At 41.5% G+C, this 18,165-nt stretch overlaps 1 protein-coding gene across 7 annotated transcripts in view; it reads right to left on the bottom strand.

Annotated features, from left to right (window-relative positions):
* The window catches only part of LOC129839215 (serine/threonine-protein kinase MARK1-like), a 70,246-nt gene that overhangs the window by 38,288 nt on the left and 13,793 nt on the right, over positions 1-18,165 (bottom strand). For all 7 annotated transcript variants that reach the window (XM_055906524.1, XM_055906541.1, XM_055906550.1 and 4 more), the window contains exons 2-3: positions 10,772-10,975; positions 5,548-5,601 (exon numbers count right to left, since the gene is read on the bottom strand). In XM_055906524.1, coding sequence (XP_055762499.1) covers positions 5,548-5,601; positions 10,772-10,975 — 258 coding nt within the window. The remainder of the gene's footprint in view (positions 1-5,547; positions 5,602-10,771; positions 10,976-18,165) is intronic.

The raw sequence follows: 18,165 nt of genomic DNA, 5'->3' as shown, positions 1-18,165 counted from the left end.
ATCCTATTAACTTTATTCATTATTATAATAATTTCACAGTCCTAATGTAAATATATTTAATCTAAAAAGAATAACTAACTTCACTATTTTTATTTGTATGAAATTCACTGATAGACGAGAGAAAAACACAGGCAATAGCAGACAAATTAAATCCCCAAATAAAATAACATATACTTGATACTCGGAGGTCAACACAAACAATTTGGACATTCTCTTAACAATACATAGCCTACCAAGCAAGTTTCAATTACAGGGGCTCCCCAAATGTTTCACTCAGGCCCCCCTTCCAGCATTGGGGAACATCCCGCCACATCTATTTCTATGGGCACAAGCACTGTTCATGACAAACTGTTTACGCCCCTCTTGTTGGCAAAGATAAATTGTTGCAGGTTTAAAGGTTATTTCTTGCAATTCTATACATTTTGCCATGTCTAATTTGTTTTCATGTGATATTTGAGTGACTCAAACATTACCACAAAATCTATGGGCTAAAAAACATTACCTGACAAGTTGATCTAGACATGTGACAAGTTATAAAAAGCTCTAAGGTATGCAATGACTGACATAGCAAGAGGAACTGATGATGCACTACCCAATTTTGAAATTTTCCCTTGTGCATTCTACCATTACTTTCAAGAGTAAGTTGAACCCACCCCCCCCCCCCCCCCCCCCCCCTGCTGACCTCTCGTGCCCCGTAAGGGCTGCACCCCACAGTTTGGGAACCACTGATCTATTCAATGCAGGCCAAATTCCACTCAAGATTTTAGATGGATAATTTATGAGTATGGACTATGGGCTGCACAAATCAAAATGCCCTGGTCAAGTCTACTGCTCCACCAGCGAGCCAACAGAGATGTGTCTTGTGGGGAGTCAAAGCAGTCTCGAAATGATTAATCAGAAAACAGGCCCTGAAAATTCCTTCCCTTGGAGGTACTTTGCAGCATGGTCAAGTAATTGACGGGCAGATGTTGGGCCATTTTGAGCTTTTCCGACCACACCGGGGGAAAAAATAATGTAGCAGAATACTAGCAGGGTAAAAGGCTTGCGGAGCTTTGACAAATCCCACACTGTGTTTTTATCATGCTAGAACTCATGGCGCGTGCGTCTCGATAGTCCAATGCGGCTTCCTCTCGTCATCTGCACAGTTCTGAAAACACGGGATAAAGTGACAGCAATATGTCAAATGCCTTTTAGGAATTTGCTTTCACTTGGAAATAAAAACGAGGAGTGGTCTCTAAACTATATTCAACTTTATTTCAGGTATGCACAGATGGAAGAAGAGGGGAGGAGGCCTTCTAAGACTACTGACGTGCACCCTTTGTGTTGAAGGACAAAGCACCCATGGCTGGGGGAGGATGTGGTTAGTTCAGAAATCACTGACCCTCACAGAGCAAATGGGGCCTAATGCGAGCTATTGATCAGCTGGAATACGATAGCGTGGATGGCCCTCGCATTATAAGTGTCTCGGGCCATTATCGACAGATTCGGCCTCCTATGAAGAAGTCACAAGCCGGCCTACGTCCTGTTTCATGTACTACAGGAAAACTGTACCTAAACGATCACAATGTTTCTGTCTGTAACTCTGTTTGTCCGTCTATCTGTTAAGATCATCCTTCACTTCATTCACCCATCCACCCATCCTAGACAGGCCGATGCAGGGTGTTCTGAATGACATCCACCACCAGAACTGCTCGTGGTGTGAGAGTATGAGCGAAAGCGAGCTAGCGACTCTAGCGTGACTCATTACCGAGCTGAACCGCGAGCACCCTCTGCGTGGTCGAGAACCAACCAAAAGCCTGCGATACAACTTCCGCTTTTGGACGCTAACAAGGCGACACGCCATCTTAACCCTTGACACTCGTGGGAATGGGCCTATACGGATAGGAATAAATTGAAATGTTTCTTACAGAAGAAATATGAAAAGCATATGCCTAACCATGGTAGCAATTGAAAGTGAACAGTTTGGGGAAATTATTAGACCAAAGTTGAGGACACAACAATTCACCTGACACAAGACAATCAAAACAATACACTTGATTTTGTTGATTTTGCCACATTTGTTGATAACGAAATCAGAAAATACTCTTGATTTGATATTAAGATGAAAACACATTGGACCTTTAATATACCACAGTATATAGATATGCAGAAATTAGTTTAAAAGCTGAAAATGCAATGGTGACTTGACCTCACAAGACCAGCTAGTTACACATAGCATATTTTTGAGGCACAAAATAGGCCCACATATTGATTTTATACAACCGTCATGCCACAGTTCTCTTCATACATTAAACGGTTATAACCCATCCCCAAAACACTAAGATAATAACATGTCCCTTGGTCGTTTTCCCCAACAAAACCATTGTACATTTTAGATAAATGTATGACTTACTCGCTAAATCGGTAAATCGCTAGTTTATGAAATTACAGTTCAGCAATCCCAGAAATTCTTGGGTTTCTTTGTGTGCGTTGCTAGGAGCCCTCTGCATGTAAACCTATAATAATGGTATTGTAATGACCAACGTTTCATTCCCCAGGCCGCACCAGATGACATAGCCTGCTAAAGTTGTATCTAGGGGATTTTTGGTGTTTGGATTTCAATGTAAAAAGAGGAGACCTGGTATGCTTCTGTCTCCCGGCTCAGGGTCATATTTCCAGTGAACCGAGCACACTTCCCCCGAGACCACTGATCGAGCTCACAAACAAGCTCTGGGTTTGAAATGGAGGACTGTCAGAAGATTTTGGTTCAGGTTCATTGTTGTGTCACAGCTAAGTTACTGGAAAGAGAAATGTCTTGCAGGTGTCGCAGATGCGTTACGTTTCAAAACACAGGACAACATTTTAAAATACTTATGCTGGAAGGAATCTAGTGAGGTTTCCCTTAACAAGAGGTTACACTTAACAACTGATCGAGGACCAGCTTACCCTCCCCCAGTCATACCTTTAATCATTAGGGGGTGAAAATGGCTAAACTGATTTTAGATCAGTGTCTAGGTGCAACTCAATCCTATTCCACCAAACCCAGATTATCTACAGCTAAGCCCCTCCTATCAGACCTAGACACAACAAGGTTGCTCTTAACGTCACAAGGCCTAGCCATAGGCCCAACCACATCTCCGAACCAAGGGAAGCGCTGCATCAAAGGTAATAAGCATTCACTGTTCAACATATTTTAGCAAACTGGGTTTGAGATGTTGAATTTCCATTGGCAGCACGTTGGCATCAAAAGCCATGTGACATCACTATCCAATTAGAATCCTTATCATATTGTGTGGCTATTATGGAAGGCTTGGAGCCTAAATGGAGGAAGGTTCGCCTAATCCTGGGGGTGCATACTGGTGAACTTTTGCTAAAACCATTGATTTAAACCATCGGTTTTAAAAATGGCAAGTTACCAACTTTTCTCATTGGCCAACCTGGCAAAATTAGCCACGATTCTGGGGATGGCCAGCTGAGCAGATAACTACATCTGGTAATAAAGAAAAAAACATATCAACCTATTCTGGCACAGCCAGAAGAGGACTGGCCACCCCTCATAGCCTGGTTCCTCTCTAGGTTTCTTCCTAGGCTTTGGCCTTTCTAGGGAGTTTTTCCTAGCCACCGTGCTTCTACACCTGCATTGCTTGCTGTTTGGGGTTTTAGGCTGGGTTTCTGTATAGCACTTTGAGATATCAGCTGATGTAAGAAGGGCTATATAAATACATTTGATTTGACCTATCAGAGACCTTAAAATGGTAGAGACACTATCCAATTACATTTGTTAAACAGGTCAACTTGGCCACTAGAGGGAGATAATTAAACTATCCAATATATGCCATTTATCTGATGCTTTTATCCAAAGCGACTAACAGTCATGCATGACAACTGCTTGGTTTTTGTTTGTTACCAATGCTCTTGGTAAGTAGAGTGTGCTAATACAGTGTACAAAACATTAGGAACACCTTCCTAATATTGAGTTGCACCCCCTTTTCCTTCAAAACAGCCTCAATTCGTCAGGGCATGGACTCTACAAGGTGTCAAAAGCGTTCCACAGGGATGCTGGCCCATGTTGACTCCAATGCTTCCCACAGTTGCGCCAAGTTGGCTGGATGTCCTTTGGGTGGCGAACCATTCTTGATACACACGGGAAACTGTTGAGTGAAAAACCCAGAAGCGTTGCAGATCTTGACACACTCAAACCGGTAATTCCTCCACGTGAAATGGTTGGATGGAAACGTGGTTACTGGCACACATACACTATCCATGTCTCAAGGCTTAAAATTCCTTCTTTAACCAAGCTTCTCCCCTTCATCTACACTGAATGAAGTGGATTTAACATGTGACAGCAATAAGGGATCATAGCTTTCACCTGGTCCGTGACATGGAAAGCAGGTGTTCCTAATGTTATGCACACTTTTTGAATGATGCTTCCTTGACAAGGCTACTGTACTGATGTTACACAAAATTCAAAAGGCAGTAAGGCACACTTCCGCATATATACGAAATATTGTACTTTCACAAGATTGTTCTTATTTCTTTTTTTAAGAGGATTATACATTTATATTCGTATCTACGTCCTTCATAAAAAGATCGAAGATGTTGGAGATCTTGTCAACGATTGTATTTTCTCCTGACCATTATGACTATTTGGTGGCATAGTCCACTAAGACAGTTGGCTCAAAGTTCAATGGCTGAGAGTTCAAATCACTTTACGGAGCAAGTGTTTTTTATTTATTTAAGGAATTACCACTCCACTGCTGGTCCTCAAGTCAAATATGTGTATACGTGACGAAGGAGATAATTATAACAATGCATATAAAATGATGTAGGCCTACATGTAGGTATACACATCCATGCAATATGATTATTAGGTCCTAGCAATGTGTTTGTGAACAAGGCTGAAAATTCCTTATGGAATTCATTCCAAATCTTAATTTTGCATGGTGATGACAGATTCTTTTTTTCTCTCAACACAATACCTCAATGAATGTTATTCTACATTTCAAAAGAAAAATTATCACCCCATGGGGGGATCCAAAATTACAGCGTAAATGGAACTAGGCACCATTGACTGAGTTAATTGTCAAGACACATATTTGCACGTGACGTAGTTCATTTGATTATCAGAACGTGCAGTGGATTTCTGGTGAGGATGCTTTAGTGGAAAAGTGTTGGGATCAGGTCCAGCTACGTCGCCAATTTTAATTGGCTGATAAGGACTTAGTTACCGGATATAATTTTCTGCTCAGCTAGTCGGCCCCAGCACTGTGGCTAATTTTGCCAGGTTGGCCTATGAAAAAAGCTAGCAGCTAGCCATTTAAGACCAATGGTTTAAACCAATGGTCTCAGCAAAAGTTCACGAACATGGCCCCTGTGTGGCTCTGGTCTCTCATTCACAATGTCATCCGGTGTCTGACGCAAAACTCAAAAGGGAGGTTGTATTGATATCATCATCTGATCTCTGTGCTCACCCATCATAGACTGTGTTTAACAGAGAGAGCAAGAGAGGGGAGGAAGAGAACAGAAAAAGGGAGAGAGAGAAAGAGTTGTTTGAATGTGAGGCCTTACCTTCTGTAGACTAGTGGGGTTCAACTGCGTTTTGTCTATTATCTTCACGGCAACCTACGGGAGCGGAGACAAACAAGAAATAGACTTTACACACCAATCAGGCCAAAGCCCTGTGACATCACCCATTTTGTGTTGACAATGGAAGGTTTTGATCCTCTATCCTAACCCAGGTTTAACGAAGTTTGAGGAGCTTCTGAGAGAGAGGTGTGTCACAAATGGCACCCTTTTCCATGTGTAGTGCGCTACTTTTGACCAGCGCCTTATGGGCCATGGTCAAAAGTAGCACACTATATAGGGAATATGGTGCCATTTAGGACACAGACAGAAAGTTATGATTAAATGGTCAATTTAGCATCATGGTTAGCACCACACGAGGTGTGCTTTCCTCAGAACAGAAGGATCAAGTCACCAGAGTGCAGATTCCACAGCCTTGGGTTGGTAACTCAAGCGCAAAATTGAAAATCTATTCAGGCCCAATTCTTGCCGTCTGCTGGCGAAACAAAATAGAAAAAAAACTCTGTCCCTGTTATGGAGGCTGCAAATGCACAAACTGATTTATGTTTTGAAAGGAGGACAGTTTGAGGATGTAATTTGGACGCACACACACCAACACATAATGACACCTCCTAGCCCCCCCCCCCCCCCCCCCCCCCCACCACACACACACACAGAGAGGTCGTGGTTGTAATGACATTCCTCAACCACAATTTCAGGAGAGACTGCTCTTAGAAATGTCTAGAGACGACTGCTGAGGTCGATACAGGCTCTGCTGGTTCCGTTCATATTGTTAAATAAAAATGTATCCTGGCCACTGAGTGAGGGATCTTAAAGGAAGCCTCGGACGTGATGCCGATCTGCCTACACTCTCATAGTGAAAGGCAGTAGGCGGCCATTTCATCTATCAAGGTCTAGGCCAGAGGCTCTCGTGTCGATCCGTAATTTCTAAGATTAACCATTCAAAGAGACAAGTTATGGTCCAACAGTTAAAGCGACACTCCTTAATTTGACTGTGGCTGCTTTTAGGTGCAGTGCTGCTGTTTTGTCCTCCTGGTACCAAAAAATGATCTGCTTCAAAGTGGAATTTAGAGGAGGAATACGTAGATTTATTTGGGCCTGTGTTGGTGTACAAACTCATCAGCAAGAGCGTCATTTAAAAAGACATACAATAACTCACCGGCAGTTCCATTTGTCCAGATCCACAGATTATAAACTGGTCAAAAGGGCTGCCGCTGCACTTGAGGTGAAAGTTACAGATTGTGCCTTTAAAAGACGCATATGGAATTCTTATCTTACAACCCAGTGTGCCATAGATCATTAAGCGTCACTGAGAAAGGTTGCATCAGTCCCCGAGACTACAATTAACCATAATCACTATAATCAACACACAATCATTTTTTGGGATAGGAGATGACACTCGCACAATGCGAATCAAAGGCATCGTAGAATATGCCTCCCTTGCAAAAAAACAGCCTCTCCTCTTCTGAAATATGGATATGTAATTGGTCACCATTACTGAGTAGAAAGAGCAGGCTCCCGAGGCCATAAGCATTCGCATCCTATCAGCTAATCTTGGAGTAGGCATACCGGAATGTTTGATTTCACACGTAACAACCTCTCTCACTCAACACTCTGGTGCGAGTACTGACGTACATTGCATCAATAATTTAACCTATACTGTGGCTCATGCTGGGTCAGAGTACCCAGCCAAAGTTATTTCCATTTCAAAAGTAGACTTTCTAAACTGCGCTGAGGTCTTGGCCAACACTGAAAGAGAATTGTTGAGTGGTTGAGGTCAATGGGTGGTGAGGGCAACCAGTGCAGCCATATCTTGTTAACTCTTGATTTGTCTTAAAGTGGCTGACAGCATTTTAGCAACATCAAATCATATTCAAATCTGTTCATATACACCCCCAAGAAGACACCTTTTATTTATTTTATGTTCTGACAAGCGACCACTTAGATATGGGAATTTTCACGTTTTCATACATTCTTAGAATGTTTGGGAATTACATATACACTAAGGCATAAAAAATAAAAATAAATCTATAGCAATATAGAGTGAGAAAGCGGCTGTGCGTTTGGACAATAAATAAACATCTGTCTCGTCCAGGACTGGAGTCTATGCAGAACAGTGCACCATAGCCAGTTGGCTAAGTTGGTAGAGCATAGCGCTTGCAACGACAGGGCTGTGGGTTTTATTCCCATCGGGGACCAGTACAATAACAAAAAAATATGAAAATGTATGCACTCACTAGGGCTGTCATGACATTTTGTGAGCTGGTGATTGTCAAGCAAATATGTCAAGCAAATAACTGCCGGTCTCACGTTAATTGACCGTTAATTAACAAACACATTTAGCATAGCCACTGATGCAGACTTTTGGAACACCTACATTTTAAAAAGCCTAATAAATCCATTTAATATAGCCTACACCATCACAATAAATCCCTTATTTAACACAGGTCTAAAGAAACACGCTATGAAGAGCAAGAACAGAATACTCTGAGTTGTCCTTATGCCCTGATCTTGCTATGCCATATGGCTGTGGGCTACACTAGCTCATTTAGCAGACAAGATTTGCTTAGAATACTGTGGCATTATTTTATAGTATGACGAATACGATTGAACATAGCTGAATAAAATAGAAAGGATATTTTCTCCAAATGACTTGAGTGCTCACGTGTCTATTCTGTGTTGAGCGGTTAACAAAGAAACAGGTACCGCTATATGCTTAATTCAGAGATGCAAATGTAGTTGTGATACAAATGTATGGCTGTGTGTTGATTTTTCTAAGATTCTAATGCTGCATGATGCAAACTGATGATGATTTGAAAAAAGTCACATGAAAGGCATGAGCTCTGCATTGTTGTTTTGCGCAGGCTGTACACACTTCATCAGTCTCTCTTTCACAATTTGACAAGCACTTGATAATGCCTCAAATTTCCCGGCCGCATCCCTTTTCTGTGAACTTAATGCCCCCCCCAAATAATCCAGGCCTTTTGTGGCCAGTGGCTGTTGTGCTCTTGGGTTGAATATAATTATAATTACCTTCTCCTGGCTGCGTACCGAAGCAGTCCTATTGATCAAACAACCATGAAAAAAGGCTCTCCCCCAGTTACGCACATCAACAACTAATGCTAGCCAGAGCAAGATGAGCTAAAATCTAACAAAGGAACGTTTGATAAACACTCAAACTTTTTCAGCTAGTTGGCCTTCAAAATTGCACCGATAAACTATGTGAATTGTAGCCTACTCGTCCTTGTGTAGCTTGCCTGCAACCAAGCACCGAAGCTAACTGGCTAAAGTTGGCTAGCTTGCGACTTACAGACAAATGAGAGAACACCTCACTCTAACCATGATTAACTAGGCTCTTTACATGTTGTTATCTAGAGCGTTCGTGACCATAACTTTTTTGGCCTGTTTACTGACACCGGCTATATTGAGCCGGTGTTGCGCGTTCGTAAATTCATCAGTTATTGGTCTTACTCAGACGAGAGGGCTCTGAAATCAGAGTAGATAGCCAGAGTGAATTTGCGAACGCAAGAGACATGCTACCTGGATAAAAGTAATTGAAGTTCTTGCTAGCTAACGTTACTGTAACCAAATGACACCTGCATGTCTAGCTGTGTATAGCCACCGAAAAACAATGAGTGGAAACAGTCAGTCACTCACTCCAAAGACATGACATCCTCCTAGCAGCTAGCTTGCTAACGTTAGGCTCTGTGTTTTTAGCTTGCTACATAAATAAATACTCTCTAGCCTTTTATCCACATTATGACTGACTTGTGATCATTGCCCTTGCAAGATTGTATTGTCATTCCCAGACTTCGTTAAATGTCAATTTTTGTCCAAAATATTGAGTAATGGAATCTGAAAATGTGCATCCCGAATGGAGGCAGCAAACAATGTACCAGGCCAGCTGTGATTTACAACCTGATAGCAATATTTTTTGGACTACCAAGAAATGTATTGGTGAGTTATATTAATCATGCATTAAACTGCATCCATCTTTTCTGCCAACAATACCTTAGTGTACGTCATGGAATGTAGAGTCAAATATAACCTACTTTTAAAACCTATTATAAAGTAGGTTTTGTAGCATAAACTGGGAATTCGATATTTGACTGATATGATTGATTCATATCTTAAACATAGTTCAAACGCTGTCAGTTCCACTTTAAAGGGACATTTCACTTCCTTGTTTTAATAAAGGGACAGTTCACTCCAAAACCAAAGTGTCAGATGTTTTCAGACTAAAAGTGGTCCGATGTTGATACATCCACATCCCACCTGTTGTGGCAATCCAAAATGAAAAGATAAGCACCATATAATATCTGATCTTATTTGGTGCTCATCTTTTTAAATTCCTTTGGGTTAGAGGGCATAGACCGGATCTACAATACCAAAGGCATGGGACATTAAAAACTACCTTTAAGGTCAGAAAAAAAACATGCATTTTCCTTTAACATCTGCTTTCATAGAGATATGGGACAGGACGTGGGTACTGTAGTTCACAAGATTCCCTCTTCACTCAGCCTTGTTGAGCCCAGAAACCAAAAATCCAGAAAAATTTGGACATGCAAACAATGTAAACTTTAGGAACTCCACACCTCTTGAGTCCTTACATGTAAATCGCCAAGCTATTGGCATGAATCCAATGTCTAAATATTTCTGTGTGTGTACCAAACAAGACACATGCAATTTTCAACAAAGTCAAACTTAACATAACACGCGCGTGAGACCAATTCGAAGGAAGGAAAACTGGTTATTTCCTGTTTAGGCATTTAAAATACAGAAACAGACTCAACATGACCTCTTAGAACAGGGATCATCAATTAGATTCAGCTGAGGGCCGATTGTTTCTTAAGCGGATGGTCAGGGGGCCGGAACATAATTACAAATAGTTATAAAAACAGATCATATTTGACGAAAACATAATAATTTCAAACCTTGCTTACATTTCTATACAAATCACATACATACATTGGAGTGGGGCGGCAGGTAGCCTAGTGGTTAGAGCGTTGGACTTGTAACGGAAAGGTTGCAAGATCGAATCCCCGAGCTGAAGGTGAAAATATGTCGTTCTGTTCTAGGCCGTCATTGAAAATAAGAATTTGTTCTTAACTGACTTGCCTAGTTAAATAAAAGGTAAAATAAAAATACATTTTAAAAACACTACAGTTCAGTAAATGACAGCAACAAATTCATAATGGAGGAAACTTACCTCTCGTCCTGTCAGTATATGCCGGGCCAGCTTGACTTTGGCAAAGTTCCCCTTGCCAATGGTCTTGAGCAGCCGGTAGTTCCCGATGTGTGGCTGCTCGTCTGTCGTGGACGCCACAGAGTTCCGACATCTCGGCAGGCTGTGCCGACTCCCCGACTTAGCCGGCGGGGCCGGGGGCTCCTGGTAGCCCTCCACAGAAGTGTGCTGTAAGAATGTGACATGGGTGGAGAACAACGTGTCGGTTTAAAAAAATATTTATTTTATTGAACAGATAGAGGATCAAAGTGTGGAAGGATAGAAAGGTTGTGTCAAAGGGGAGTAGACCAGATTTAAACTTATGCCAACATCAAAGATGTATGCCAGAGGCTGCGGCATTACAACTAGACCAGCTTTCCACCAGCAACATGCATGTCTCTTCTACACAGTCAGAAAGCTAAAACAGCTAGCGATACTATATCCGCCTCATAAGTCAGGTTTCCATCCAGTACATGTCAGATAAAAATCATGACAGGCCTGATGTAAACAGCAAATGTTATTCTAAACTTTACAAATGGCAACAAAACAAATCAATTAGACAAGGTGGGATCTTTTCGTTCCTGTACAATTAATTATTCGAGAAACGGCAGTGCAAACGCTTTTATGTGCAAATATTGATTATTATAACCATCATATTGAAGTCACGTGATATGTTGTGTGGTCCTCCCACTACAACTCGGGAAAGCATGCAGTTTATTAGGCTACTGATGAAATAAGTTATGATATACTTCACAGGGTGGTGAAAATGCACAGGGATGAGCTTCATGCTCCTTTTCAATAAATATCAAGGGTCTTTTTCCGGTGTCAGGATGATCGATGCTTGGCTTCCGTTTGACACTTACAAATAATCTTGCTCTTTTGTCAATAATAAAACCAGAGTGGTCACATTCGCTAGTGTTTATAACGCAACATTTTAATGACAAAACAGTAGAGTTGAAAATGCAATGGAAACCCATTTAACTTGTCTTTTTTATTTGGTACATGGGAATTTTACCGCAAAAGTTATTTTTATGTGAACTACATCCTTCACAGCCTTTAATACGCAACAAGTCAATTTGATGGAAACGTCTCGTGGGAAAATGCACATTGTTTTTATGCAGATTTTAAGAGTATTCGCATGAAAATCTGTCGCCAATTGGATGTATCAAATTGAAAAGTAATGTTGTTTTCTACACAGATCATACACAATTATTGCGTGATGATCTTCCTTCAACTTCCCAATACCTCCGATGCATTTCAATTCACTTCAAACCATTTATTTTATCGTATTTCAGACTGAATTTTAAGACTGTCACTGGCTGTTGATTCCAACACATTTTTCACAGGATGAGGTCGCAATAATTGTCTGATATCAATATTGGGTTGTGGGCCCAAAAAAAATGTAGTTACTGGATCTCAACTTGTTGACGTTGGACTTCTAACCTGGATATATGATCTGACTGTTTACTTTGAGACCCTGGCAGCTGTACCCACGGCACACGTGGAATTAGTGACCCATGTGTTCGTTAGTGACACATTGATAGTAGTTCATAGACATTTATACACCATAGTAGTTAGGCCAAAACACATACTATCCCATGTGTATACTAAACATTAATTTGTTTCCAAAAGTCTGAATTTCTTCCCACTGCCATCTTCCCAATAACAAACACATGGAGTTTCTAGATTCTAGATTTTTTCCTCATAAAGACATGGCTACTGGACACAAATCTCAACACACAGCTCCTGTTACAGATGAATTCAGATTATGTGCCTCTGGTCTTGACATTATGATGGCCTGATGCCACTGTAATGGGAAGCCTTTTTCAGCTTGATTGAATGTCACTGTACTGTACACATAAGCAGTGGGATGCGTAGTATACTGATTCACTAGGAAAATGAATGGCAGTGTATCAGTGTATTCTTCCCAGGTCTCAATCACTCGAGTAATCAATCACTGGTGACTGCGTTGAGTGTTTGTCCCAGGAAAACCTTGCCGAAAATATAGGCCAGCACTGTCGTACTTGGGGACACAAGGAGGTCCATTATGGTAACGATAGTGTTTACAAATGGCGGGTCGTCTTGTTTATTCCAACTAAATGTAATACATCTGGACAGGAGAAAAAGGGCTGTGACCTTGGGACAAACGCAGAAGTCGTCGTTAGCCTCGACGCAGTTCGTTACGGCAGAAGGGAAAAGGATGGTGGTGGGCAGAGCTCACAGATCATTTAGCGACTGCCGACTGGAGGGTCGTAAAATCAGATTTGTGGAGTGTTGTAAAGGAGTGTCTCCTTCAGAAGGGGAGTGATGAATTGCATTATTATTGGTCATTCCTTGAAAACGTAAAAACAGGCGGGGCTGCACAACTAACACAAGTGACAGCAGCATATAGAGATGGAGCGCTGTCGTTATGTTTTCTATCTCCATCCTTTGGCAGGAGCCTTGTGCTGTTGTGGTCTGCTTTGTGAGCAATATCAACACGCTACTAGTCACCTCCATATATGGGCTACCATTTACAATCAACCGAGACAAAAATATGAGAAACAGAGGGATAGATGAGGGACAGTGGTATCTCCCTCCAATAAAAATGGAAAGCATATCATTATACAAAACAGACTGATATGGTCAACAAAATAGGTGAAGTTGGGAAATGCTTAACACTATGGCAAAGTATTATAATCAACAATATTATCATAATGATAGCATTATACCGTATGGTGCTATTATAATATAATAACCAACCAGAAAGTTGAGGTTTCACAGACCACACTTCCTCATTTCATTACAATATTATTATAACACCTTTACTTAGTCTAATTAAATCACAGATGTTTGATGGATGGTTTTTCAAATCAGCCCATTACACAGCACCAGTGCCCACTGTTGTTTTAACCTATTTTTTCCATCCAGATAGTTCATGTTGCCTACCTTCTGAATGGGGGTTAGGGGCATTTTTGGTGTTTACCCTTGCTTTTAGCCGTTCGCCACTTATTTCTGCTCAACTTGCTCGCTCGTTCACGCTCGCATGGCTCGCTAAGCCCTAGCAACGGACCGTCGTGTTTTGTAACACACGTTTTCTGAATTCTCCTTCCTCGTCTGCCACTCTACGATCTGGTTTGAACACTAAAGGAAAAATGAAGCGCTCAGGTCCTACTACCTTCGTTCCTGAGCCTGTATTTATAAGGCATCTAAGAGTAGGAATGGACAACAAAAAAAAGAGGGCCGAACAGGCCTCCAATAACATCGACAGGGGTTGTAGAGGAACCGGTCGACAGTTAAGTTCCTTGGTGTCCACATCACCAACAAACTAACATGGTCCAAGCACACCAAGACAGTCGTGACGAGGGCACGACAAAACCTATTACCCCCTCATGAGACTGAAAAGATTTGGCATGGGTACCCAAATCCTCAAAAAGTTCTACAGCTGCACCATCGAGAGCATCCTGACTGGTTGCATCACCGCCTGGTATGGCAACTGTTCGGCATCCGACCGTAAGGCGCTACAGAGGGTAGTGCGTATGGCCCAGTACATCACTGGCAAAGTGGCAAAGCTTCCTTCAATCCAGTTAAATTCCAGCCTAGTTAAATAAAGGTTCTATCCAGGACCTATATACGAGGTGGTCTCAGAGGAAGGCCCCAAAACATTGACCCACACTCCAGTCACCCAAGGCATAGACTGTTCCCTCTGCTACCGCACGGGAAGCGGTACCAGAGCACCAAGTATAGGTCCAAAAGGCTCATTAAAACCGCTTCTACCCCCAAGCCATAAGACTGCTGAACAATTAATCAAAATGGCCACCCGGACAATTTATATTGACTGACCCCCGTTTATTATCTATGCAGTCACTTTACCCCTACCTAAATGTACAAATTACCCCGACTAACCTGTGCCCCTGCACATTGACTCAGTACCAGTACCCCCTGTATATAGCCTCATTATTGCATTCAGTAAATATTTTCTTAACTCCATTTCTTGAACTGCATTGTTGGTTAAGGGCTTGAAAGTAAGCATTTCACAGTAAGGTCTAAACCGGTTGTATTCACCGCATTTGACAAATAAAATTTGATCTATGATCAGGTCCCACCGATAATTTTATCCATTATGTTCTAGAAGGAAAAACTGATCCTATATCAGCACTCCTAATATGACACACTTTGTGGATATGTGCCCTGATCTAGGATCAGTTTGGTATTTTAAATCAAAATGAATAAGGGGGGGGGGGGGGGGCTGATGCTATATGAGAATTCATGCCATCTACTCTTATATTCAACTCCCAGCTACCTAACTACCTGTCTTTCTATTAACCTGCAGAACATTCCTGACAAGTGGCATGTTGTGTAAAGAAGCTCCCTTAAACATTGACAATTAAATGAATAAATCATTAAAAAGCCTAAAACAAGTTGGCCGAGATTAAACTTGCCTTTGATTTATCATTATATTTCCTGCACTGATAATAATCAACATAACCAAAACGTTTAATAGGAGAGTGGCTGTGCTGCATCAGATGACTTGGCCTCCACAATCACCCGACATCAACCCAATGGAAATGGTTTGGGATGAGTTGCACCGTAAAGTGAAGGAAAAGCAGCCCAAAAGTGCTCAGCATCTGTGGAAAGTCCTTCAAGACTGTTGGAAAAACATTCCAGGTGAAGCTGGTTGAGAGAAGGCCAACAGTGTGCAAAACTGTCATCAGGGCAAAGGGTGGCTACTTTGAAGAATCTAAAATAGATTTGGATTTGTTTAACACTTTTTTGGTTACTACATGATTCCATGTGTGTTTTGTCGTATTTGATGAATGTAGAAAATAAAAAAAATAAAGAGTAGGTGTCCAAACCTTTGACTGGTACTATAGATATGTTTTGTCACATACACTGGATAGGTGCAGTGAAGTGTTGTTTTACTGGGTCAGCCATATTAGTACGGCACCATTGGAGAAAATGAGGGTTAAGTACCTTGCTCAAGGGCAGAGATTTTTTAAACTTGTCGGCTCAGGTATTTGAACCAGTAACCTTTCGTTTACTTGCCCAAGGCTACCTGCCGCCCCTTGTACTCAGTGTGACATATAGCCTACACAGTCTCACACTGTACCCATTTATTTCCTGAACTGAGGTTGACCTGAGTCTATTGTCTATTACTGCAGTAAACAGGGTGTGTGTGTGTGTGTCTGTGAGAGAAAGAGGTATTGACAGTGTCAGGTCTGAATGAATGAAACAACGGCATGGGACTCACTCCAGCTGTGGACTCACTTCCCTTTCACTGCCAGAGTTTGTTTCGCACAAAACACGACAGAGGGCTAGAGCGCTGAGGAATTACCTCATAAAATCAACATCCACCTAGTGCAGAGGCTCGACTAACGGGAACAGTCTGAAGGTCATTGTGAGGGCAAGAGAAGTTTATCTAAGCTACTGAGGAAGCTTTGTCAGGTCCATTGACTTTGGCGATGCTTTTTATTAGTTTCCACCTCTTGGGGATTTGACGTTCAGTAAAACACTCATTTAAAACAGAATATCTATATACTGTACATCTATTGACCTCTATACTCAAGGACATTTTGAGAAGGAATATAGTCTTGGTGAACAATATCAAAACCACACAAGGGTTGCACATCTTATTACCTGTGCTCATTTTGACAGTGATGCTTCACAAAAGTTGGAAACTGTAGCCCTGCAAGGACGTGAGGGAATTAATTTACCAATTCCTCCCGAGCTTTGAAAGCAGATACCTTCCCTTACCTCATTCATGTCATCTAGAGCACAGATGTCTGTAGGGGAACATCCAATTATGTAATTTCACCAACATTCTCTTCTCCCTTGCCTTGGACCTGAGGGAAGCGTTGATCAAATGAACCCAGTCAACTGGTCCAGCGCAAACCTCAAACGTGGTCAATTTTGGAGATCAACATGGTTGAGGACGTAATGCAGGCATGCCACAATGGCATCGGACTTCGCGCTCCCATCGATAAGCTGTCCAACCATGCAGAAATGACAGAAAACTGGGACCGGTATTGGATAGCATCTGACTATAAGAGCAGCTGTTGCCACTTGTATCTGGGCATTCGTTATGAACCCCTTCGATTCGTTTCTCTCACAGATCACAGACATAGCTACCGACTTGTCGGGTTCGTGGGCACAGAGACTTCCCAAAAGCTAGAGTTACACTGGAGTTGCATGTGGGCTGTATCATCTGCTGCACTTTGGGTCATCTTTTTCTGGTCTTCATTTTGGCATTATCGTATCAATTGGTTTCCTCCTTTAGCTACTGGGGAGAGATGCAAAAGCAACATTGACACTGGGAGTCAGATGCAATGAGCTGTGATGCGATTAGCTTTACGACTTATGCAAATGTCCAGTCCCTAATTAACATAAGTATACCAGAACCACTGAGCATTATTACCTGCTGAAGTGGATAAACTTCACTAGATTATTTGTGTTTCCATCCAAGTGAGCCGCCATTGGCTGCTAGTAAGTATACGCAACACTTGTGTTTATGCAGCGCCAAAGATGATCTGTTTCGACCATTGCTGGTTTCTTGCGGGCACTAGCTATAAACGTTGCCATATGTGCCACAGAGAGGCAAGGTGACTCTGCTACGGATCAAATGATCAAATGTAATCTAAATGGAACAGGGCCCGGAGTGGATGTATACTGTCAATCGTAAACACATTTACAGGACACCAATGGACCGTTTTTGTTTTCCTGCTTCACCCTTACGAGTCAGGGCCATTGACTGATGTGTTGTTTGAGAAATGAAATGCATTAGTTACTTTTCAAGAAAAGTCTGTTTGATTCATTCCAAGGGGACTATTCTGTGTAAACTAAGCTGACAAGGGTAATTTAATATGAAAGGCACTGTAAAAAGTTAGCCATACTTTGATGTCCACTGAGAGCCATGTTCTCTTCACAAAGAGGTTATGTACATTTGGGGAATATTCAGAGGTGGAAACTTTCTGTGGGAATTAACGGAAATATGCAAATTAATATTAATACTATTTAAATGTAGATACCTTTTGCATTGGATATATTTACCATATCATATGGAGAAAGAAACATAAACCTTTTACCTTGACATAATTGCAAATGATTAAATCCTTCCAAAAGAAATTTGAAAAATGTAGTTACAAATTGAACTTTAATTAAATGAGTCGACTCTTTACATGGGATGATTTCACTGAACAACAAAAAGGAATATTAAATGATCCATCGCATCTCCCAAAAACATTTTCAACATACATCTCTGAAATTATAGTCTAGAAACAAAAGCTTTGGTTGTCTCCCTGGACCTCCTCAATGTCCACCTCTTGAACATCAGACACTGAGGCATCATCTTCACGGTCACTTTCCAATCCTACTTGAGGTTGGCTCATTGTCAGGCTCAAAAA

The sequence above is a fragment of the Salvelinus fontinalis genome, chromosome 3 (assembly GCF_029448725.1).
Source record: "Salvelinus fontinalis isolate EN_2023a chromosome 3, ASM2944872v1, whole genome shotgun sequence".
NCBI classification, from domain to species: Eukaryota; Metazoa; Chordata; class Actinopteri; order Salmoniformes; family Salmonidae; genus Salvelinus; species Salvelinus fontinalis.
The sequence above is the reverse complement of the archived record's forward strand: the minus strand, read 5'-3'. Positions and strand labels throughout refer to the sequence as shown.